Below are 24,987 nucleotides of genomic sequence, written 5' to 3'. Positions count from 1 at the left end.
TAGGGAGGTGGGGGAGAGCGCTGCGTAGGGAAGTGGGGGGACAGCGCTGCATAGGGTGGTGGGGGGAGGGCGCTGTGAGGGGAGCGTGCTGCGTAGTGGGGTGGCGGCACTGTGATGTATAGGGAGGTATGCTGTGTAGGGAGGTGGGAGAAGAGCGCTGCGTAGGGAGGTGGGGGGAGAGCGCTGCGTAGGGGGTGGGGGGAGTCCACTGTGCAGGGAGTTTGCTGTGTAGGGAGGTGGGGGGAGTCCGCTGTGCAGGGAGTTTGCTGCGTAGGGAAGTGGGGGGAGTCAGCTGTGCAGGGAGTTTGCTGCATAGTGGGGTGGCGGGACTGTGATGTATAGGGAGGTATGCTGTGTAGGGAGGTGGGGGGAGTCCGCTGTGCAGGGAGTTTGCTGCGTACTGGGGTGGCGGGACTGTGATGTATAGGGAGGTATGCTGTGTAGGGAGGGAGGTGGGAGAAGAGCGCTGCGTAGGGAGGTGGGGGGAGTCCGCTGTGCAGGGAGTTTGCTGCGTAGGGAGGTGGGGGGAGTCCGCTGTGCAGCGAGTTTGCTGCGTAGTGGGGTGGCAGGACTGTGATGTATAGGGAGGTATGCTGTGTAGGGAGGTGAGAGAAGAGCGCTGCGTAGGGAGGTGGGAGAGGGCGCTGGGTAGGGAGGTGCGGGGAGAGCGCTGTGTAGGGAGGTGGGGGGAGTCCGCTGTGCAGGGAGTTTGCTGCGTAGTGGGGTGGCGGGACTGTGATGTATAGGGAGGTATGCTGTGTAGGAAGGTGAGAGAAGAGCGCTGCGTAGGGAGGTGGGAGAGGGCGCTGGGTAGGGAGGTGCGGGGAGAGCGCTGTGTAGGGAGGTGGGGGGAGTCCGCTGTGCAGGGAGTTTGCTGCGTAGTCGGGTGGCGGGACTGTGATGTATAGGGAGGTATGCTGTGTTAGGTGGGAGAAGAGTGCTGCGTAGGGAGGTAGGGAGAGAGCGCTGCATAGGGAGGTGGGGGGAGTCCGCTGTGCGGGGAGCGTGCTGCGTACTGGGGTGACGGGACTGTGATGTATAGGGAGGTATGCTGTGTAGGGAGGTGAGAGAAGAGCGCTACGTAGGGAGGTGGGGGGAGAGAGCTGCGTAGGGAGGTGGGGGAAGTCCACTGTGCAGGGAGTTTGCTGCATAGGGAGGTGGGGGGAGTCCGCTGTGCAGGGAGTTTGCTGCGTAGTGGGGTGGCGGGACTGTGATGTATAGGGAGGTATGCTGTGTAGAGAGGTGAGAGAAGAGCGCTACGTAGGGAGGTGGGGGGGAGAGCGCTGCGTAGGGAGGTGGGGGGAGAGCGCTGCGTAGGGAGGTGGGGAGAGAGCGCTGCTGCGTAGGGAGGCGGGGGGAGAGCGCTGCTGCGTAGGGAGGCGGGGGGAGAGCGCTGCTGCGTAGGGAGGCGGGGGGGAGAGCGCTGCTGCGTAGGGAGGCGGGGGGAGAGTGCTGCTGCGTAGGGAGGTGGGGGGAGAGCGCTGCGTAGGGAGGTGGCGGGAGAGCGCTGCGGCGTAGGGAGGTGGGGGGAGAGCGCTGCGGCGTAGGGAGGTGGGGGGAGCGTTGCGTAGGGAGGTGGGGGGAGAGCGCTGCGTAGGGAGGTGGGGGGAGGGCGCTGCGTAGGGAGGTGGGGGGAGGGCGCTGCGTAGGGAGGTGGGGGGAGTCAGCTGTGCAGGGAGATTGCTGCGTAGTGGGGTGGCGGGACTGTGGTGTATAGGGAGGTATGCTGTGTAGGGAGGTGGGGGGAGAGCTCTGCATAGGGAGGTGGGGGAAGAGCGCTGCGTAGGGAGGTGGGGGGAGTCCGCTTTGCAGGGAGTGTGCTGCGTAGTGGGGTGGCGGGACTGTGATGTATAGGGAGGTGGGGGGAGAGCAATAGGGAGGTGGGGGGAGAGCACTGCGTAGGGAGGTGGGGGGAGAGCGCTGCGTAGGGAGGTGGGGGAGTCCGCTGTGCAGGGAGTGTGCTGCGTAGTGGGGGTGGCGGGACTGTGATGTATAGGGAGGTGGGGGGAGAGCGCTGCGTAGGGAGGTGGGGGGAGAGCGCTGCGTAGGGAGGTGGGGGGAGTCCGCTGTGCAGGGAGTGTGCTGCGTAGTGGGTTGGCGGGACTGTGATGTATAGGGAGGTATGCTGTGTAGGAAGGTTGGGGGAGTCCGCTGTGCGGGGAGTGTGCTGCGTAGTGGGGTGGCGGGACTGTGATGTATAGGGAGGTATGCTGTGTAGGGAGGTGGGAGAAGAGCACTGCGTAGGGAGGTAGGGAGGTAGGGAGAGAGCGCTGCGTAGGGAGGTGGGAGAGCGCTGCGTAGGGTGGTGGGGGAGGGCGCTGTGAGGGGAGTGTGCTTCATAGTGGTGTGGCGGGACTGTGATGTATAGAGAGGTATGCTGTGTAGGGAGGTCGGAGAAGAGCACTGCGTAGGGAGGTGGGGAGAGAGCACTGCGTAGGGAGGTGGGGGAGAGCGCTGCGTAGGGAAGTGGGGGGACAGCGCTGCATAGGGTGGTGGGGGGAGGGCGCTGTGAGGGGAGCGTGCTGCGTAGTGGGGTGGCGGCACTGTGATGTATAGGGAGGTATGCTGTGTAGGGAGGTGGGGGGGAGAGCGCTGCGTAGGGGGGTGGGAGGAGTCCGCTGTGCAGGGAGTTTGCTGTGTAGGGAGGTGGGGGAGTCCGCTGTGCAGGGAGTTTGCTGCGTAGGGAAGTGGGGGGAGTCAGCTGTGCAGGGAGTTTGCTGCATAGTGGGGTGGCGGGACTGTGATGTATAGGGAGGTATGCTGTGTAGGGAGGGAGGTGGGAGAAGAGCGCTGCGTAGGGAGGTGGGGGGAGTCCGCTGTGCAGGGAGTTTGCTGCGTAGGGAGGTGGGGGGAGTCCGCTGTGCAGCGAGTTTGCTGCGTAGTGGGGTGGCAGGACTGTGATGTATAGGGAGGTATGCTGTGTAGGGAGGTGAGAGAAGAGCGCTGCGTAGGGAGGTGGGAGAGGGCGCTGGGTAGGGAGGTGCGGGGAGAGCGCTGTGTAGGGAGGTGGGGGGAGTCCGCTGTGCAGGGAGTTTGCTGCGTAGTCGGGTGGCGGGACTGTGATGTATAGGGAGGTATGCTGTGTTAGGTGGGAGAAGAGTGCTGCGTAGGGAGGTAGGGAGAGAGCGCTGCATAGGGAGGTGGGGGGAGTCCGCTGTGCGGGGAGCGTGCTGCGTACTGGGGTGACGGGACTGTGATGTATAGGGAGGTATGCTGTGTAGGGAGGTGAGAGAAGAGCGCTATGTAGGGAGGTGGGGGGAGAGAGCTGCGTAGGGAGGTGGGGGAAGTCCACTGTGCAGGGAGTTTGCTGCATAGGGAGGTGGGGGGAGTCCGCTGTGCAGGGAGTTTGCTGCGTAGTGGGGTGGCGGGACTGTGATGTATAGGGAGGTATGCTGTGTAGAGAGGTGAGAGAAGAGCGCTACGTAGGGAGGTGGGGGGAGAGCGCTGCGTAGGGAGGTGGGGGGAGAGCGCTGCGTAGGGAGGTGGGGAGCGAGCGCTGCTGCGTAGGGAGGTGGGGGGGAGAGCGCTGCTGCGTAGGGAGGCGGGGGGGAGAGCGCTGCTGCGTAGGGAGGCGGGGGGAGAGCGCTGCTGCGTAGGGAGGCGGGGGGAGAGCGCTGCTGCGTAGGGAGGCGGGGGGGAGAGCGCTGCTGCGTAGGGAGGTGGGGGGAGAGCGCTGCGTAGGGAGGTGGGGGAGAGCGCTGCGTAGGGAGGTGGGGGGAGAGCGCTGCGTAGGGAGGTGGCGGGAGAGCGCTGCTGCGTAGGGAGGCGGGGGGAGAGCGCTGCTGCGTAGGGAGGCGGGGGGAGAGCGCTGCTGCGTAGGGAGGCGGGGTGAGAGCGCTGCGTAGGGAGGTGGGGGAGAGCGCTGCGTAGGGAGGTGGGGGGAGAGCGCTGCGTAGGGAGGTGGCGGGAGAGCGCTGCTGCGTAGGGAGGCGGGGGGAGAGCGCTGCTGCGTAGGGAGGTGGGTGAGAGCGCTGCGTAGGGAGGTGGGGGAGAGCGCTGCGTAGGGAGGTGGGGGGGAGAGCGCTGCGTAGGGAGGTGGCGGGAGAGCGCTGCGGCGTAGGGAGGTGGGGGGGAGAGCGCTGCGGCGTAGGGAGGTGGGGGGGAGAGCGCTGCGGCGTAGGGAGGTGGGGGGAGCGCTGCGTAGGGAGGTGGGGGGAGAGCGCTGCGTAGGGAGGTGGGGGGGAGGGCGCTGCGTAGGGAGGTGGGGGGAGGGCGCTGCGTAGGGAGGTGGGGGGAGTCAGCTGTGCAGGGAGATTGCTGCGTAGTGGGGGTGGCGGGACTGTGGTGTATAGGGAGGTATGCTGTGTAGGGAGGTGGGGGGAGAGCTCTGCATAGGGAGGTGGGGGAAGAGCGCTGTGTAGGGAGGTAGGGAGAGAGCGCTGCATAGGGAGGTGGAGGGAGTCCGCCGTGCAGGGAGTGTGCTGCGTAGTGGGGTGGCAGGACTGATGTATAGGGAGGTATGCTGTGTAGGGAGGTGGGAGAAGAGCGCTGCGTAGGGAGGTGGGGGGAGTCCGCTGTGCTGGGAGTGTGCTGCGTAGTGGGGTGGCGGGACTGTGATGTATAGGGAGGTATGCTGTGTAGGGAGGTCGGGAGAGAGCGCTGCGTAGGGAGGTGGGAGAGCGCTGCGTAGGGAGGTGGGGGGACGGCGCTGTGAGGGGAGTGTGCTTCATAGTGGGGTGGCGGGACTGTGATGTATAGGGAGGTATGCTGTGTAGGGAGGTGGGAGAAGAGTCCTGCGTAGGGAGGTGGGAGGGTGGTGCTGTGTAGGGAGGTGGGGAGAGAGTGCTGTGTAGGGAGGTGTGGGTAGGGTGCTGCGTAGGGACGTGGGAGAAGAGTGCTGCGTAGGGAGGTAGGGAGAGAGCACTGTGTAGGGAGGTGGGGAGGGAGCGCAGTGTAGGGTGGTGGGAGGAGGGTGCTGTGTAGGGAGGGTGGGGGAGGGTTCTGTGTAGGGAAGTGGGTAGAGAGTGCTGTGGAGGGAGGTTGGGGGACGGTGCACTGTTGTGAAGTGAGGCACACTGTGCTGTGTCGTGAGTTAGGGAAGGAGGAGGGCAGAAAGGCAGATACGTGTGCAGGTGTGTAGTGGTGTTGGCTGGACCTGGGCTGGAATTCCAGGGGTCACTAGTCAGGTTTCTGTCTCCAGCTAAGCTGCAGACCTCTGTTTCCTCCTCTGTGCAATGGGAATAACAACAGTTTTTCTCCTAGGGCTCTCGTTAGGATTAATGGGATAATCCACTCTTGAGCTTATTAGCACTGTCCCTTGTGCCTGGTACACAGCAGCCATCTAATCTGCTCGTACCTCTCTAGTGAGGCTGGCGGCAAGGGAAGGAAAGGGTTTTGGACTCAAGGAAAATAGCCACCTTTTTCCTCTCCTCACAGGGAACCCAGTTTGGCCAGTGGGATACTGCTAGTTTTGAGAACGAGGAACAGAAACTGAAATTTCTCAAACTTATGGGTGGCTTCAAAAACCTGTCCTCATTCAGCCGCCCCCCAAGCACCACTACAAGGCCCAACATGGCCCTCAGCAAGAAGGCAGCAGACAGCCTGCAGCAGAACCTGCAGCGGGACTATGACCGGGCCATGAGCTGGAAGTACAGCCGAGGAGCCGGCCTCGGCTTTTCTACTGCCCCCAACAAGATCTTTTACATTGACAGGAATGCTTCCAGGTCAGTCAAGCTGGAAGATTAACCTCTAGAGTTTTGTCCCCCCAAAACTGCCACAATCACTTTGATTATCCCATTTATGCTAGAGGTTACAAATTTTTTGTGTTAAAAATCAGATCTTGGTGATGACCTTGAGCAGTAGGATATAAATAACTCCCATAAGCTTAACGTTCCAGTAATGGAACACTAGGCATAAATGGGTTATTTAGTTTTGCAGATGAAAGCCATCTGACACTTGGCTCACATTTAACATCAGTGGAGATTAAGGACAAGGACACCTATCTTGATGGGCTTGGATGAACTGGGGCAGGGCAGCTCATGTTTCCGGAGCCAGGAGAACAAGTGAGTGGTTTTATCCTCCTGGTTTCTGTGTTAAACTTTCTGTCCCTGTTTGAGCATCAGGTGTGTACAGATAACCTTTGTTGCATGTTTAGCAGGTGCTAGGCACATACTGGTGTTTTCCTTAATGTATTTAATCTTCATAATGATGAAATGGGTGCTATTATTGTCCCCATCTTATAGATGAGGCAGCTGAGGTTCAGGGATAAAGTAATAAAATTGCCTGAGGTCATCCAGCCACTAAGTGCAGGGTGTTGTACCTGGAAGCCCGAAGTTCACTATTTGCCACTCTGAATGTCCCCTCTCAGGCATTTCACCAGAATCCTTACTGGGATTGAAATGTCTTTAGATTGAGGAAACATAATTTTTTTTTTTTTTTTTTTTTGAGACAGAGCTTTGCTGTTGTTGCAGAGGCTAGAGTGCAATGGCGAGATCTCGGCTCACTGCAACCTCTGCTTCCTGGGTTCAAGCGGTTCTCCTGCCTCAGCCTCCCAAGTAGCTGGGATTACAGGCAGGTACCACCATGCCTAGCTAATTTTGTATTTTTAGTAGAGACAGGGTTTCCTCCATGTTGGTCAGGCTGGTCTCAAACTCCTGACCTCAGATCTGCCTGCCTCGGCCTCCCAAAGTGCTGGTGAACCACCATGCCTGGCCTGGAAACAAAAGTTATATGACAAGTCTGCATGTCTGATAGGAAGTGGAATGAACGAGGAACACGGAATCGCAAGCTCCTTTTCCTTTCTGGTCTTAGAGCAGCTGTAGGCAGGGTGGTGTCTGAGTTGTCACCAAACGCATGTGGCTGAGCTTCCTCTGCTGCTGGGAAATGGGCATCTAAAGCAGTCCTGCCTTTTCCACCGGCCTCCCTGTAACCCTAAGTGCTGAGCTAGGATTTTGTCTTTTTGTGCTTTGACTGGATTCTGAACAAGGCATTTTAGGAGGAGTGATTAGTCCTGCAAATGAACCAGATGGCAGATTCCCAGGCATGTGTGTGTGTGTGTTTTTTTGAGATAGGGTCTCACTCTGTCACCCAGGCTGGAGTGTAGTGGCATGACCATGGCTTATTGCAACCACTACCTGTCCAGCTTAAGCGATCCTCCCACCTTAGCCTCCCAGGTAGCTGGGCCTGCAGGCATGCACAACAACCAGCTAGTTTTTAAATTTTTTGTAGAGATGGGTCTCACTATATTGTCCAGGCTGGTCGCAAACTCCTGGACTCAACTCATCCTCTTGCCTCAGCCTCCTAAATTGCTGGGATCACAGGTGTGCACCACCGTGCCCAGTCCCAGGGATGTGTCCAATGAGATTCTTTTTTATCTCATGGAAGAGAATCCCAGTTGACTTCCGTAGGTGGATATTAAATGCCAGGAGGAGATGAATGTGTGGCAATGTCACAGGAAGTTGATAACATGTTTTAAGCCACTAAAATTGTGATTTGTTAAAGTAACAATAGAAAACCTAATACAGGTCTCATGTAGAAGTTTCCATCATTTTGCTCTTCTATGATTCTGGCTTACATGTCATTGCTCCATCATTCCTGATGCTAGACCTCAGCCATGCAGACCAGGATTTTCAGAGACCGCTGATTCAGTAATGGGCTGGGGAAAACTGCACACACGAGGACGTACAAAATTTTAGCCTCTGCCTGGGCCACACAAGATTCAGAAGTGCCTTTGGTATAATGGGTACCCAACCTCATGTGAAAGTCCAAGTTGAGGTTAATGTGAGAGCCGTAAGAATTCACTGGCCTAGGCTTGGGAACCAATGCCGTCCAACATGGTCAGCCTCAAAGGAGAATGACTTGAAGAACATAATATGTGAATTTGCCAATTGTTTTTTTCACTTAAATAGCATCACACGGTATAAGTAGTGGATAAAATAATAATTTAATGAAAATAATTTTGTGAAATAAAGGCCACTTGGGAGTATTTGAGCAACAGCCCAATGCCTTCTGAGTTTCTGTATGGTTTATTTAGTAGAGGGAGGGAAAGAGGCACTCTTTCATGTCTGCTGTCCTTTTATAAATTTGAGATGTTGTTTTGCTCTTGTCGCCCAGGCTGGAATACAGTGGCGAGATCTCAGCTCACTGCAACCTCTGCCTCCTGGGTTCAAGCGATTCTCCTGCCTCAGCCTGCCAAGTAGGTGGGATTACATATGTGTGACACCACGCCTGGCTAATAATTTTTGTATTTGTAGTAGAGACAGGATTTCTCCATGTTGGCCAGGCTGGTCTCGAACTCCTGATCTCAGGTGATCTGCCCGCCTCAGCCTCCCAAAGTGCTGGGATTACAGGTGTGAATCACCGTGCCCAGCCTATAAATTTATTTAAAAAATCTTTTAGCCCCTTTTATTACCATCTGAGGTTAATCAGATGTTTAACTGTAGTCTTGTAGTTCTCAGAGGTAAGATGAAATGTAATCAAGTCTTAATTCCAGTGTGTATCTTCTAGAAGCACAATAGTTTTGGGCAATTTTAAGCCACAATGTGGATGCATTTTCACAATGGCAGTGGGCCTGAGATTATGAATCACCCATCAGTATTTATTAATGCTTTTATTGTTTGAAAATGAAATGTTGGTGCAGGCTTACCAGCAGTAATAGAAGAATCAGGTTCCACCAAACTGTTGGAAGAAAAGCAGACAGAATCACATGCTGTTTCAAATTGTGGCTGCAAAGCAAACCAGGCTACTATTTAGACACGTTCTCTCTCTTCTGGAGGAAGACAGTCAGAAGTAATTAAATGAACAGTCATGAACGTAAGTAAGTGCTCCTTCAGGACATTTATTCTGTTAAGAGTATACTGAAGCCACAGAGAATCTCAAATTTGACCTTGCTTTCTCCTATTCGAAGTCCAATCAAGAGCTGCTTTTGATAGGAAAAAGTTAATGGAGCGCTATTTCTGCCTTTCATAAAGCCTCCATAGGGATCTTGGTAAAACTGAGTTCCAGACTTTGGGCGCTCTCTAACTTGAAAGTACAAAGTGGCACTGCTTTTCAAAGTCCTTTTTCTCAGCTATGAAAAAACAAATACCTTCCAGAAAGGAAAGATGTCACTTGCATTCTTGTTTCCCTCTTGGCTAAAGGCCCATTGGATCCTTTCTGGGGCTGAGAAACGGAAGGCCACTTGTGCAAAGCAAACAGAGATGCTAATTCTCACTGAAGATGGCATTTTAAGCTCTGTCACCCCCATTTCTTCACTGTCAGAATAACCTGGGTAGAGGCCAAAGCATAAACCAATTTGTACATATATAAAAAGAAAAGAAAAATGAGAAACCTAGATTCCGGTAAGAGTTCAGGGCAGCAGAGGAGATCTTTCTGTATTTGGTGCCAGAGTCCCTGAGCCTGGGGACTGGCCCGGGGGTCAGGTCCTTGTTTGTAGAGGGAGTCTGAGGGCCAGCTCAGTCAGATGAGTCATGTCTGGTTGTTTGCTTCGCTTCTTGATGTATTCTAGCGTTTTCACCTACGAGGAAAAGAAAGATCCAGCTCTTTTGAATTGGCCATTATGTGAGCTTAGACTTACTTAGAGAATAGTGAGTCTTTTGAGGGATGAGGGGAGGGAAGAAATCAAAGTCTTTAATATAAAACCTTGGATTGCAACTTGCCCTAAAAATCAAATTTTTGGGTGTGACCAGAAATGACTGATGTTTTATGGTTTTTATTCAGAGGGAATAGACTTTTAAAGCTATGCCTCTGTTTTTTTTGTTTTGGAGACAAGGTCTTGCTCTGTCACCCAAGGCTGGAGTGCAGTGGTGTGATTACAGCTCACTGCAGTCTCAAACTCCTGGGTTCAGCCATTCTCTGTCTTCAGCCTCCCCGAGTAGCTGGGACTACAGATGTGCACCGCCATGCCCAGCTAATTTTTTATTTATTGTAGAGACCAGGTCTCACTGTGTTGCCCAGGCTGGTGTCAAACCCCTGACCTCAAGGTTCCTCCTGCCTCAGCCTCTCAAAGTGCTGGGATTATAGGCAGGAGCCTATAATCAGCTCTGCTTTTTATTACTACTAGGAAGTGATCCAGCAGAAATCAACCAAGTGCCTTTCTAAAAGGGGAGTATGGGGTTGTCTGATATCCAGGCCCTGATGCTGTGCTGAAGGCGGTTGTGCACTGGCCGGTGGGCTCATACCACGGGGCCCTCCGTGCGCCTCACCATGGTCCTGGTGTCTGCACAGCCGTGCCTCTGTGCCAGGTGCCACAGGTTGACGGAGAGCTGGTTGAGCTTGTTGTTGCGTAGGTCCCCATGGGCCAAGATGCTGTTAAAGAAGGAGAGACCCAGCGAGCTCTGGCGCTTCAGGGCCTGAAATAGAAAAGGGAGATTACTACCTTGCACTGGGGCTCAGGCCAGGCCCGCAGACATGCTGTGGACAGTGTGGTTGACTTGGGGCGGTAGGTCGTGCCTGAGTTCCAGTGCCAGTTCTGCCAAGTATTTGCTGTAGGGCAAGCTGCTGAACCTGCCAGAGTCCCAGCTGCTTCATCTGTAAATGACAGGAAGGTCACCGCTGCAGAGGGTGAGGATTCAGTAAGATGACGAAGCTCTGTGCCCACAGATGGTCATTACTCATGAAATGGAAGAAACTTGCCAGTCAGCGAGGTTGGGAATGAAGGGCAACCCAGCAGTAACAAGCCTTGCCTTAATGCAAGCACAGCTACAAACTGAAAGGCTTCAGCTTGTCTCTTTCAGATAGTCCTCAAACTACCCAAAGCTGCAGTCAGTATTCCTGCCCCTGGGCTGCCAGTAAAAAGACCTAAAGACATCTCATGAACTGAGCTCCCCAATCCTTAGTGCCCATCTCCAGCCCTTACACACAGACACCAGATGTTTCCTTTCTTGCTCAATAATCCAATGTGAGAGGTAGCTTGCCAAAAAAAGTCTAACCACAATGTCACGGTAGACCAACCCTGAACCCCAGCTTTAAATGGTAAAGACAAAAGGGAAAATAAATCTCCAAAATGCAACCCCAGGCCCAGGAGAGAGGATACAACTTCCCCAAGGTCAACAAAGGCCCCTGGAGAGGCCCCATCAACAGGTGGGGACCTGCTGTTCAGGAAGCCCGTGGGGTCAGGGCAGATCCTTCATCTATATGTCAGTGCTGCCAAGAGTCCCGTGTCTCCTCTGCTCCCTGACAGTGAATGGGGTGTAAGAGCCCTTAAGAGTGTGCCTGATTTAACTTTCATGACAACACTATAGCAGGTACATTTCTAACCCCCCATGGTAGACAGAATTCTAGAGGTGTCTCCCAATATTCCTCCCTGTTATTCAAACATGAATCCAGGTGCTGCCATGGAGGGACTGCAGATGGAATTAAGGTAGGGAGAGTATCTTAGATGACCTGAGTGGGCCCACGCGAATCACTGCAGCCCTTAAAAGCAGAAGTTTTCTCCGACCAGAATCAGACATAAGCAGTGGAAGAAAAAAACACGAAAGAGGAGGAAGAAGAGAAGTCAGAGATTCAAGACATAAGGAGAACCAGGCCTACCAGTGCTGGCCATGAGCTGAGAAACAAAGGAAGCTTCTAGAAGCTGAGAAGGACGCCCGGCCAGCAGACACAGGACCTCAGGCCATGATCACGTGGAACTGCAGTCTGCCAGTACCCTAAAGGAACAGGAAGTGGATTCTTTCCAGTGCCCCAGCTAGCAAGACCTTGACTCTGGCCTTGTGAAACCCAGAACAGCGATAGCAGCCCCAGCCAGCACTGACTGCTCGCCTACCAAACAGCGAGATCAAAAACGGGTGCTGCTTTAAGTGCCAGGTTTGTGGCAATCGGTCATGGTGGCAACAGGAAACTAATACACTCCCATTCTACAGATGAGGCACCTGAGGCTCTGAAAGGTTAGAAGTTGCCCAAGGACCACAGTTGGGCCCTTGCAATGCAGAGGGGAGTCTGAGCTCCAGCTGACTCCAGAGCCTATGCGCGTACTCACAGCCCTCTCCAGGCCACACCCGTAGGGTCGAAGCATATCAGGAATCGCAGACAGAAGGGGCTGAGAATTGCCCAGTGCTACGGGCCACTTCAGCTGTGCAGTTTTATGCGGGGAGAAAGAATGGCTTGATTGGGCTTACACCAAAACACATTTCTTCCTGCTTTTGTCAACTACTCTTGGTGGCTAAAACCAACTTATTAACCATCCCATTCAACGTTCCACAGGTATTTCACATGGAGCCTGCTAGCTGCTATGCCAACTGATTTACCCCTTCTTCCTTTTTTTCCCAAATAAGAATTTAAAATCTTCTAGTGAAAAGAAAAAAAAAAAATTAGCTGAGCATGGTAGCACACACCTGTGGTCCCAGCTACTCAGGAGGCTGAGGCAGGAGGATCACTTGAGCCCTGGAATTTGAGGCTACAATGAGCTATGATCGCAGCATCACTGCACTCCAGCCTGGGCAACAGAGTGAGACCCTGTCTTAGAAAAAAGTCAAGGAACAGCTTAAAATGCAGTTGGGCAAGGTGCTTGAGTGGCAATTAAGAATCTTTGCACAACCCCCACCCCCCCCAAATTGGGTCTGCTTTGGCAACAGCCTAGAGCAGGTGACAGTCACAGAAGCAGCAGAGCCGACCGCGAAGAGCCCAATCATCGGGGAGCAGGTTGTGCTGTGGGAGCCCAAGCCCACGGGCACAGAGAGAAAAGGCAGCACTTTGGCATGGGGTAAGCAGGCTGGCACCTACTGGGCAGGGACTCTCTAACTGCCTGGTGACCGCCTGTTCTGGCTTCATTTGTTCTAACAGACAATGCAGTTATGCCCCAAGTGGGAACTTGAGCCCATTCTGCTCTCCTTTTAACCTGGTCCTTGTCTGACACCTGGGAGAACAGGAGGCCCTGCTTTCTGCTTAGATCTAGAAGACCAAGCTAAAAGAAAACGCTTCCAAAGCCAATGAAAAGTCTCTTCAGATAGAGGCCCTTTGGCTACTATTCACCGAAGGGGGAGAAATTGTTTTAAAAGTCAGACAAGGAGCACAATACCTAATTGGCTATTTCTCCATTCCATATGTGCTCAATTTGCATGTGCTTTAAATGCCACAGCCCGTTAAAAGTGAAATCATTAGAGACATGTCTGAGGGATGAGACGCATGCCAGCTGATACTCAAACACGGAGAAAAACACAAACACGTAGCTGGGGAACCAAATCAGGCCTGACCCCCCCCTCCCCTCACCACAGAGATTTTAAATAGAAAAGAGCTGCTTTTCCTATGAGAATTGTCATTTCCAGGAAGCTCTAGGGGTTTGGCATGGTTCCCAGCTCTACCACACCCAAACAAACAACTTTATAAAATACAGCTTGTGATTAAAACATGGCTGGCACCTTTACGTGGCCTTAGAGGATGATTTTGGAAGCAGGGTTGCTACCAGCGCTGAGATGTGATGTTCAGAACAGCACAGGCATCAGAGTTTCCCAACAGCAGGAAGCTGCCCACCCCACTGGGTGGGAAATCCCACCAGGCCCCTCCTGGGCTGTGATGGGCCTGGGTACCAAGCCTCATGCTCCTGCGGGTACCAGACTCTAGAGGATTCCAATATGATTGCTTTAGCTGAACTTTAAATTGCACCATTAAAACACTGGGTAACATGTTCAGTTTCAGCTTGGTCCACCCATATGATCGTGTTTTTGTTTATTTTAGAGACAGGGTCTTGCTTTGCTGCCAGGGTTGGAGGGTAGTGGTGCAATCACAGCTCACTCTAGCCTCAAACTCCTGGGCTCAGGCGATCCTCCCACCTCAGCCTCCTGAGTACCAGCTACTCGTTACACACCACCATGCCTGGCTAATTTTTATATGTATTTTTAAGAGATGGGGTCTTACTATGTTCCCCAAGCTGGTCTCAAATTCCTGGAATCAAGCAATCCTCCTTGGTCAGCCTCCCAAAGTGTTGGGATTATAGGCATAAGGCACTACACCTGACAGATGTTTTTCTAATAAATGCATTTATGGACATTTTCAGTGAACATCCCTGGCATTTATGTGACATGAAATGTTTTCCAGAAACATTCTATCTTAGCTATTCTCTCAGAGTTTTGTTTCAGAATTGCTATCACCATCAACCTTGATCTCCACCAGAGAAACAGACATATTATAAATAGCTCCAAATTATATGGTTCTGGGCTTTATTTCTATTGCAAGCTTGGGGCTTCTGGGCTGTGATCGTTTATGCTGTCAGTGACCAGCTCTGATGAAACCCAGCCTGTTGCCTCAACATGAAGAAACGTAATTTTGAACCACATGTCAAGTTTTCTGTGGGTGTGACTTGTCAAACACACGTCATTGTTCTAAGACGTTCCTGGACTAGAAGGTGTAGCCAGAGCCAATGGTTTCAAGAAACCAGGAGAAGGCCAGGGGTAGTGGCTCAGGCCCAGAATTCCCCAGCACTTTTCTGAGTCCAAGGCCAAGGATGGTGGATCACTTGAAGCTCAGTAATTTTTGTTTGTTTGTTTTTGAGACAGAATCTCACTTTGTCACCCAGGCTGGAGTGCAGGGGTTTGATCTCAGCTCACTGCAACCTTCCCCTCCTGGGTTCAAGCGATTCTCCTGCCTCAGCCTCCCGAGTAGCTGGGATGTCAGGCATGTACCACCACATCCAGCGAATTTTTGTATTTTTAGTGGAGACGGGGTTTCACCATGTTAGCCAGGATGCTCTTGATCTCCTGACCTGCCTGCCTGCCTTGGTTTCCCAAAGTGCGGGGACTATAGGCGTGAGCCACCATGCCCGGCGAGGATGGGTGGTATTTTGTACGGTGTAGGAAGTGACAAAGAACTATGACAATCCAGTTTGATCTTATTTTGTCCTGAAAGGGTCTGAATGCTTTGAAAGTATATGAGGTGAGAAATACAGGAGCAAAACCCAGGAGGAACAAGAGGAACTCCAGGAAGACCCAGTGGGTTGGGAATGAAGGAGCTGGAAGAGGGGAGTGGTCACGCACTTTGGAAGGAGGACAGGGTTGGAAAGGCAATAAGAACCAGAGAGCCAAAAATCATCTCAGGTTTGGGGAAGGTAACTGAGGAGGAGGAAGGTGAGAGAACAGAGACCTCTCCTGCCAGAAGGATATCAGGAATGAGTTACCAGGCAACATCTTTTGCTAGGTGGGAATAAAATAAGATGCTCAGAGCTTTGAGCAAACAGCTCCTAGTGAATAAAGGGCAAAATCTAGGGGAAATGTGTGGAGCCGACAGGGAAGAACACAGACAGGCCAGGCATAGGCACTGGCTCTCACTCCCAAGATGCTGCCAGCCTCTCCGTGCCTCCACCTTGACTATACTACAGCAATCAGCCTTAACCGCAGCAACAGAGACACACCTATGTCTACACAACTAACCGGCTCAGCCACATTTGAGACAGGGTATCTGGGACCCATATGTCACTCACACGTTTGGGCCAAAGCTGGGAAAATGGAAGCCATGGTCATCAGCATAGCTTGGGAAGGGAACCAGGTAATTAATTAGATTGTACTAGATGGAAATCACATTGAAATCAATCAGCTATATAGAGAATATGAAAAAAAAAAAAAACCTGCTCTGAAAACATAAAAGACACAACATTTGATAAAAGAATCTAGTTTGTGGATAAGAGCAGGGCTTCCAGAAAATTGCCTTGACCATACTCCATAGCTACTGCCCTAGGATTCAGTTTCCTCATCTGTAGAGCATAAAGGGACTGCTGTGAGAATTAAGTGGAATAATCCATGCAAAATTCTTTACATTGTACTTAACGTACACTGAAGAGTGGAAAAACAGAGCCTACTAGATAATGACCACACACCACCTCTTAAAAGTGAAGCCACACCTGGTGGCTCATGCCTGTAATCCCAGCACTTTGGGAGGCCAAGGCAGGTGGATCATTTGAGCTCAGGAATTTAAGACCAGCTTGGCCAACATGGTGAAACTCCATCTCTACTAAAAATAAAAAATTAGCTGGGCATGGTAGCAGGCACCTGTAATCCCAGCTGCCTGGGAGGCTGAGGCAGGAGAGTCACTTGAACCCAGGAGGCAGAGGTTGCAGTGAGCTGAGATCACACCATTGTACTCCAGCCTGGGCGAGGAGAGCAAAACTCCATCTCAAAAAAAAAAAGAAGTGGAAACGCCTTGGTTGAGGAGGGCAATGTAGCAGTGCAGAGTTCAGGTTTCGGAATTGGGGTTAGAGTCTGCTGTTTTATCACAGAGGAAATACCAAGGGCTCTGGATAACCCTCTCTGAGCCTGTTTCCCTTCCCATTCAGTGGAAATAAACACAGCACCTACATCTCAGGGCTGTCATGGGCACTGAAAGAGCCCAGGTATAGCAATTCCATGCTGTCATTGATTGACCATGTAGTGATGGAGCATCTGCCTCAGGCCAGGCTCTGCATGAGACATGGGTGGTGCAGAGTGCCACAGGGGGGTCCCAGAGTCCCTGTCTTGCCATTCATACACAGGCAGGTCTTCAAGACTCAGCAGGTCCCTGATCCCACAGAACTTATGACATTCTAGTTGGGGAGCCAGGGGATGGACAGACAGTGAACATTTCAGACGGTGATCAGGGGCTACAGGGACAATCGGGCAGAGGGCAGGTGGTGGTGGTTCCTCGAGACAGGGTCTGGGAGGGCTTCTCTCAGGAGGTCCTGAGCTGAGATTTGAATGACAAGAAGGAACGGCCAGGGGAAGCCCTGGGGGAGGCGGGTCCAGGCAGAGAAAACAGCAGAAGTGAAGGCCCCAAAGCAGTGGAGAAGTGGTTTGCACATAAACACACTGCTCACGACAGTTTCCCTTCTAGAATGAAAGGAAAACATCAAACCACCCTGGAAACGTGTGCTTTCAGAGCGAGAGGCCGGCGGAGGATGGCAGAGGGCACCCACCTCGTCCTTGGCCAGGGTTTTCAGATGCTCTAGGATCTGAGCCATCACCGTCTCACACAGCTTGTTGTTTTCTGCCAGGAACTTGGAGTCTCCCCCGTAGAGGCTGTCGTTGGAGTCCACTGTTGAACAAACAAGAACAGTGAGACAGACTCAAGGCCCGCGGCCATGCTAGCCAGGGAGAGGCAGCCACGTATCATGTCACACAGTGTCAGCAGATGGCAGGAAGTCATGGCAGGGCAAATGGAAGCGGCGGAAATTTCCCACTGGGCTTAGGGCCTTGGGAATCACAAAGAAAACAATCTGCAGAAGAGATTATTTTATTTATTTATGTATTTATTTTTTGAGATGGAGTCTTTCTCTGTCACCCAGGCTGGAGTGCAGTGACACGATCTCGGCTCACTGCAACCTCTGCCTCAAGGCTCAAGCGATCCTCCTGACTCAGCCTCCCGAGTAGCTGGGATTACAGGCGCCTACCAGCATGCCTGGCTATATATATATATATATATATATATATATATATATATATATATATAGTGTGTGTGTGTGTATGTATGTATGTATGTGTGTGTGTCTGTGTGTGTGTGTGTGTGTGTGTGTTTTAGTAGAGACGGGGTTGCACCATGCTGTCCAAGCTAGTCTTGAACTTCAAGTGATCCACCTGCCTCAGCCTTCCAAAGTCTTGGGATTACAGGCATGAGCCACTACACCCAGCCAAGAGATGATATTAACGTCTCCCTTTTAGGGAGATGAGGCTCAGAAGTGGTCCTGCCTAGGATCCTAAACCAAGAAGTCTGATTCCAGAGCCCACACTCTTAGTTACCGCATCCAGCTGCCCACCCTGTCACCCTCTCCTCAAAACCGGCTATGGAAAGACCACAGAGATTTTCTATTTCAACTACTCTAGAAGTGTAAATCCTCTTGACGGTGTCTCTTGCCAAAAGCTCCTCCACTGTTTGCTTGGTCTCGTCCTGTGATAACCACTGCCTAGAGTAAGACAGGCCCAGCCAAGGACAGCCTGAGTCTGATCTCCTTCCTCCCTCCCTCCTTCCTCTCAACTGACCTTCACATAGAGCATAATCTGGGCAACGAAAGAGACATTACACTGTGTGCTGCTTTACACTTTTTTTGTTTTAACTTAATGATAAATTTGGGACCTGGGATCAGTGGTTCACACCTGCAATGCCAGCACTCTGGGAGGCTGAGGCAGGAGGATCACTTGAGTCCAGAAGTTTTGAGACCAGCCTGGGCAACATAGCAAAACCCCATCTCTACAAAAAAAACAAAACAAAACAATGAGCTGGGTGTGGTAGCTCACACCTGTAGTCCCAGATACTTGGGAGGCTAAGGTGGGAGGACTGCTTGAGCCCAGGAGTAGGTGGCTTCAATGAGCAGTGATCACATGACTGCACTCTAGTCTGAGCGACACAGCAAGATCCTGTTTCTAAATAAATAAAGTGAATCTTCGTGCTATTTCTATATCAGCGTACAAGCATACAATAATCCCTTACCCTTGGGGGATACGTTCCAAGACCCTCAGTGGGTGCCTGAAACCACAGACAGTATCGAACCCTGTATACATTATGCTTTTTCCTATACAGTAATGGGTAGGTAGTGTTGTATCAGTGTGGATAAAGTAGAAAAAGGTATGAATGATATCCCGGGTGGGATGAAGTGAAATTTTATCACCCTATTCAGTACAGTGTGCCAATTAAAACTTAGGAATTATTTCTGAGATTTTCAACTTCCTATTTTTGGACCAGGTTGACTGTGGGGTAACTGAAACCACAGAAAATGAAATGGGCTGAGTACAGTGGCTCACACTTGTAATCTGAACATTTTGGAAGGTTGATGCAGGTGGATCACTTGAGGTCGGAAGTTCAAGACCAGCCTGGCCAACATAATGAAACCCAATCTCTACTAAAAACACAAAAATTAGCTGGGTGTGGTGGTGTGTGCCTGTAGTACCAGCTACTCAGGAGGCTAAGGCAGAAGAATTGCTTGAACCCTGGAGGCAGAAGTTGCAGTGAGCTGAGATTGAGCCACTGCACTCCAGCCTGGGCAAAAGAGCGAGACTCTGTCTCAAAAAAAAAAAAAACACAACAAAACAAAAAAAGACACCGAGTAAGGGGGCACTGCTGCATACAGCTCTGTTGCTTTGCTGTCATGGCTGCGTAGTAGTCCACTGTATGATGGACCAGAATGTATTTACTTGGTTCCTATCAGGAACACTTTAGTGGTTTCCTTCTTTTTCTTTTTTTGGCCTGCTGCAAACCCTCGAGTTTACAACGAAACCACCAGCTCTGCCTTGCAGAGCCGATTCTTTCCTTCCACGCCCACAGGAGCTTACACACCTTTCCCACTGGATCCTTTTACAGCTGCTTTCATTCCAGCTACCAGACAAGGACTTGTATGTGGCAGAGCATAACCGGGTGTGAACAAGCAGCGCTCTGCCTGGAGAGCCCAGTTTAGCATCTGCACCCCCAGGCTAAAAAGAGAGCTCTGGAGCTAACAGAGCACTCAGTAGTCAAGAAGGGGGATGGTGCAGCAGCGGCCCTTGCTGCTTCTCACCTGGCAGGGGCTGCAATCTGGGTCACTGTCCCAAGTGTGTGGGTCTCTGATAGACCAAAGAGTCATGCTTGTGCCTCGGGTGTGGTTGTGTACACGCAGCCTCATGTGCGCAGAGCTAATCCAGTTTTATGGTTTAGGGATATCTTGAATAAACCAAATCCAGTTTAGCCTATCAGCTGGAACGTGATTTGTTGTGCTTATCTCACCCCATTGAAAGAACACTTATCACTGTCTTGAGGAAACAAGTGGGAAGGATACTGTCTCAGATACACACAGTTCAAATAGACGGTACAAACAAGCGAGAGACAAATAGCATGCGATGGCTGGGCACAGTGGTTCATGCCTGTAATCCTGGAACTTTGGGAGGCCAAGGTGGGTAGATCACTAGAGCTCAGGAGTTTGAGACCAGCCTGAGCAACATGGCAAAACCCCATCTCTAATAAAAATACAAAAATTAGGTGTGTGCCTCTAGTCCCAGCTACTCAGGAGGCTGAGGTGGGAGGATCACTTTATCCCAGGAGGCAGATGTTGCAGTGAGCAGAGATCACACCACTGCACTGTAGGCAGGGCAACAGAGCCAGACGCTGAAAATTAAAAACAAACAGCATGGGTTTCCCTTGCAGATGGGCGAGGCTGAGAGTGAGAGGCGCCACGGGAAACAGTCCCATCGTGGTGCAAGTCCTGAGCCGTCGCTCAGCATTTCGACAGAAATATTCAGCGGCTGGCTATGAGCTATGGAGACAAGAGTTCACTTTCAACACACACTTGCCGTGTGAAAACGAAGAAAAGCCGTAATTTAATGAAAAAAAAAAAGACTAGTAATCAAAGAACAGACAACTAAAAGCATAGAACTGTTTTTTTAAAAATCCCGGCTAGGTGTGGTGGCTCACGCCTGGAATCCCAGCACTTTGGGAGGCCGGGGGCGGATTGCTTGAGATCAGGAGTCTGAGACAAGCCTGGCCAACGTGGTGAAACCATGACTCTACAAAAAATACAAAAACCAGCCAGGCATGGTGGTACACGCCTACAGTTCCAGCTACTTGGGGGACCGAGGTGGGAGGATCGCTTGAGCCCAGGCAGTCGAGGCTGCAGTGTTTCATGTTCGTGCCACTGCATTCCAGCCTGAGTGACAAAGTGAGACCCTGACTACAAAAAAATAAAATCACTTATATTACAAAGGTGAAAAAGAACAAAAATAACCAGTTTTGATGTAGGTGTGGGAAAACTATTGGTAGGAATCTAATATGTGGAAATAGGTATGAAAAGCCTTAAAAATGTCCAGTATCATTTCACACCAATGACGATGACTTTAAAAAAAAAAAAAAGGCCAGGTGCAATGGCTCACGCCTGTAATCTTAACACCTTGGGAGGTCGAGGCAGGCAGATCACTTGAGGCTAGGAGTTCGAGATCAGCCTGGCCAAAATGGTGAAACCATGCCTGTACTAAACAAAATACAAAAATGAGCCTGGTGTGGTGGTGCACGCCTGCAATCACTTGAACCTGGGAGGCGGAGGTTGCAGTGAGGTCAGATCACACCACTGCACTCCAGCATGGACAACAGAGCAAGACTCTGTTTCCAAAAACAAACAAATAAAAAAACATGGAAAAGAAGTGTTGGTGAGAATGTGAAGGAATTAGAACCCTCATGCATTGCTGGTCGGAATGTAAAACAGTGCAGCCACCGTGAAAAACAGCACAGTGGTTCCTCAAACTGTTAAACCTAGAACTGCCATCTGATCCAGTAATTCCCAAAGGAACTGAAGGCAGGGACTCAGATACATGTTCACAGCATCATGATTCACAAAAGCTGAAAAGTAGAAACAATCCAAGTGTCTGTCAACAGACAAACTTATAAGCAAAATGTGGTACAGCCATACAATGGAATATTATTCAGCCTTAAAAGGGAATGACCAGCCTGGGCAACATAGCAAGACCCCAGTTAAAAAAATCAGCTGGGTGTGGTGGCAGGTGCTTGTAGTGCCATCTACTTGGGAGGCTGAGGTGGGAGGATGGTTTGAGCCTGGGAAGTTGAGACTGCAGTGAGCTGTAATCACATCACTGTATTTCCAGCCTGGCCAACAGAGCAAGACTGACTCAAAACAACAACAAAAAGAATGAAACTCTGCCACGTGCCACAGCACAAATAAACCTTAAAGAAATTACACTAAGTGAAATATACCAGACACAAATAAACAAATATGACTCCATTCATGAGATTCCTAGAGTAGACAAACTCAGAGATAGAAAGTAGAACAGAGGTTACCAGGGGCTGTGGAAAGGAGAAAATGAAGGAACTATTGCTTACTGGGTACAAGGTCCCTGTTAGGGGTGATTTTAAAAATTCTGGAAATGGATAATAGTGATGGTTATACAACACTGTGAATGTACCTAATGAAACTGAATTGTGTACTTAACTGGTAAATTTTATGTTCATGTGTATTTTACCACATAAAAAAAGTTTTAAAAAAAAAAAGTCAGATTCTTTACTTGGGAAAAATACTCCTAGAGATTTATCCTAAGAAAATAAGCTAACAGGTGCAGAAAGATGTGTGTAATGTTCACTGCACTGCTGTTGATAAGAAACAACAGAACGTCCACAAATACAGTGTTTTTTTTTTTTGTTTTGTTTTGTTTTGAGATGGAGTCTCAATCTTGTCACCCAGGCTGGAGTGCAGTGGCACGATCTCAGCTCACTGCAACCTCTGCCTCCCAGGTTCAAGTGATTCTCCTGCCTCAGCCTTCCGAGTAGCTGGGATTACAGGTATGTGCCTCCACGCCTGGCTAATTTTTGTATTTTTAGTAGAGACAGAGTTAGCCAGGACTGGACAACTCTCTGACCTCAGGTGATCTGCCCACCTTGGCCTACAGGCATGAGCCACTGCACCCGGCCTTTTTTTTTTTTTTTTTTGAGATGGAGTCTAGCTCTGTCGCCCAGGCCGGAGTGCAGTGGCATGATCTTGGCTCACTGCAGCCTCTACATCCTGGGTTCAAGCAATTCTCCTGCTTCAGCCTCCTGCCACAGGTACACACCACCATAGCTGGATAATTTTTGTATTTTTAGTGGAGACAGGGTTTCACTATGTTGGCCAGGCTGGTCTCAAACTCCTTACCGCAAGTGATCCCCCCACCTCAACCTCCCAAAGTGCTGGCCTTACAGGTGTGAGCCACCGCACCCGGCCATGAACACCTACTTCATGAATCACCAATTGATAACATTTTGCTCCTTTTGTGCAAGCTCTCTTGCTTGTTCTCTCTACAAGGATGGACAGACACAATTTTTTTTTTTTTTTTCTGAACCATGTGAAAGCAGGTTGCAGGCCTAAGAATAAGGAGAACAACTGGTTTCCTTTGTTCCCCAGCTTCTCTGTTCACAGGACTCTCTTCTCCAGTCCTGAACTGCTCATTTATGGAGACTCTGCTGGGATACTTCCCCAAAGTTTGCTTTGCAATTGCTCCTCTGAAACCAGGTTGGTAGTTAATGGCCCTGGGCTGCAAGAATCAGTCTCAGAATTTCTAGCCGGCTCTGGCTGCTATGTCATGATTGTTACCTCCCCAGTAGGGGATGGCAGTTATTCTTGTAAGAAGCGAAAAGAATTCAATTCAGCCATTCAACACCACTGGATTTTGCAGGGCAGCAAAACTGCAGCTGGTAAAGGAATTTCTCACGTCTACTGCTAAGGACCAGAATAGTTCCTGGCATAAATTTCCAGTCTTCCTCCAGGCTGGAATTCACTTTCATTGTGAACAGCCCAGCAATGGAGATGAGAGAAGGTCGAACCACCCCAAGCGGCCAGAGGCATGTTCAGAGCAAGACACACACACACACACACACACACATGCACACAGTACCTACTGAATAAGGCCTGCTGCATGCCAGGTTCTAGGCTAGGAGTGGGGGACCTAGTCGGGGACAAGGCCGACCTGGCCCTACCCTCACAGAGCTCACAGTCCATCCGGAGATACAGACACACAACAGGAGTCTCACTCTGTCGCCCAGGCTAGAGTTCAGTGGTGCGATCTTGGCTCACTGCAACCTCCGCCTCCCGTGCTCAAGGAGAGCAGGTACTACAGGAGGTCCTGGGATCCTGAAACCTATGACTGGGACAGGATTCTGGAATCAGTGAGATCTAGACTGAGTCCTAAAGGTTCACTTCACTAGCAAAAGTAGGAAAAGGGGTGAGGAGGGAGAAATGAATTTACAATGCTAACACTTGGTGGTCATAGAGGGAGGGAGAAAAGGGTGAATTTGAGAATTAAAACTAATTTGGTCAGGTCAGAGTGTATTGTGAGACTTCAAGTCCAGATGTAGCTTTCTCGAGGGGGAGAAATGATGCCCCCTGCAAATGGTCACTAAAAATAGTCCACAATCTCTGCATCTGTCTGACCCCGAGTTGCAAATCCAAATGCTTCAAGGGCCTGTCAGGTGATGTGGAAGAGTGAGGAGAGCTGCCTTGGCTTCACAGAAGCATCCTGGGTTGTATTCTTCCAATAAAGACACACTCTATTTGCACACTAAATAAACATTGGGTATCCAGAACTATTCTTCAGTTCTACATCAAACATGCACACTCTCTTGTAACCTCGTGTGAAAGTACTGGAAGGATTGTTCCAGGCAATGTCAGAGCCTTTTTTTTTTTTGAGATGGCCTCTTGCTCTCTGTCACCCAGGCTAGAGTGCAGTGGCACAATCATGGTTCACTGCAACCTCCACCTCCCGGGTTCAAGTGATTCTCCTGCCTCAGCCTCTCAAGTAGCTGGTATTACGGGCGTCCACCACCACTGCCAGCTAATTTTTGTATTTTTAGTAGAGATGGGGTTTCACCATCTTGGCCAAACTGGGTTTGAATTCTTGATTTCGTAATCCACCCGCCTCAGCCTCCCAAAGAGCTGGGATTACAGGTGTGAGCCACCGTGTCCGGCCAGAGCCTTCTCTTTTTTTCTTAATCTGGGAGGAAAGCAGCCAAGGCACGCTCCAAAAATGCAAAAATTATTTAGCTCCTCTTTTCCAGAAATTCTCAGCTGTGTCAACATCATCTACAAACCTCCCTAGAATGAGGAAGCAAACAGGGAAAAAGGAGCCCAGACCCTCCAGAGCCCCCATGATTCCCTGAGTCTCCTACTAAGACACTGGGCAGGTCACAGTTGTGCATTCAAAGTAAACACAGCTGGACTAAGTATAAGAAAAAGAAAATTCATCCTTCTGTTTTCATCTTTAAAAGCTAGAAAACTACACTCTTGCCTATCGAATATGGCCTCGCTCCCTCTGCAGCCAATCTGGCTCTGGTAGTCTTTACTGGCAGGCTTGTTCAGAGAAAGGATGGACTGAGTCTGTTTGAGGGAGAGGAAGGAAAGGAGGGAGAGAGGGCAGGGCATACCCCCTGACAGCCTAACTGCCAGGTCTCTGTCTGGTACTCAAAGCTTTCTCTTTTGTTCAGAGCCTTCAATGTGCACTTCACAAAAGAGAAAACAAAAATGCCAAGAAATACAGGGAAAGGGCTGGGCGTAGTGGCTCACGCCTGTAATCCCAGCACTTTGGGAGGCTGAGGTGGGTGGGTCACGAGGTCAGGAGTTCGACACCCAGCCTGGCCAACATGGTGAAAGCCCATCCC

The 24,987-nt window shown here is 50.8% G+C and overlaps 2 protein-coding genes across 11 annotated transcripts in view; one reads left to right on the top strand and one right to left on the bottom strand.

The window, feature by feature from the left end:
* Positions 1–24,987, top strand: part of KNOP1 (lysine rich nucleolar protein 1) — a 65,352-nt gene that overhangs the window by 11,260 nt on the left and 29,105 nt on the right. Inside the window, exons 5-7 of one of the 9 annotated variants that reach the window (XM_064362547.1) lie at positions 5,377–5,663; positions 8,579–8,751; positions 16,729–16,747. In XM_064362547.1, the coding sequence (XP_064218617.1) occupies positions 5,377–5,663; positions 8,579–8,735 (444 nt within the window). In that variant the 3' untranslated portion in view covers positions 8,736–8,751; positions 16,729–16,747. Of the gene's footprint in view, positions 1–5,376; positions 7,936–8,052; positions 13,921–16,728; positions 16,929–24,987 lie in introns of those variants that run through there. The other 8 variants (XM_064362550.1, XM_021672316.2, XM_064362548.1 and 5 more) reach the window with 8 other exon arrangements.
* The window catches only part of VPS35L (VPS35 endosomal protein sorting factor like), a 149,126-nt gene continuing 132,895 nt past the window's right edge, over positions 8,757–24,987 (bottom strand). For both annotated transcript variants that reach the window (XM_021672319.2, XM_064362545.1), the window contains exons 29-31: positions 16,811–16,929; positions 10,143–10,289; positions 8,757–9,454 (exon numbers count right to left, since the gene is read on the bottom strand). In XM_021672319.2, the coding sequence (XP_021527994.2) occupies positions 9,356–9,454; positions 10,143–10,289; positions 16,811–16,929 (365 nt within the window). In that variant the 3' untranslated portion in view covers positions 8,757–9,355. The remainder of the gene's footprint in view (positions 9,455–10,142; positions 10,290–16,810; positions 16,930–24,987) is intronic.

This window comes from Aotus nancymaae, unplaced genomic scaffold (assembly GCF_030222135.1).
Source record: "Aotus nancymaae isolate 86718 unplaced genomic scaffold, 86718_ANA_hifiasm-v0.15.2.pri h1tg000049l, whole genome shotgun sequence".
Taxonomy (NCBI): Eukaryota; Metazoa; Chordata; class Mammalia; order Primates; family Aotidae; genus Aotus; species Aotus nancymaae.
The sequence above is the reverse complement of the archived record's forward strand: the minus strand, read 5'-3'. Positions and strand labels throughout refer to the sequence as shown.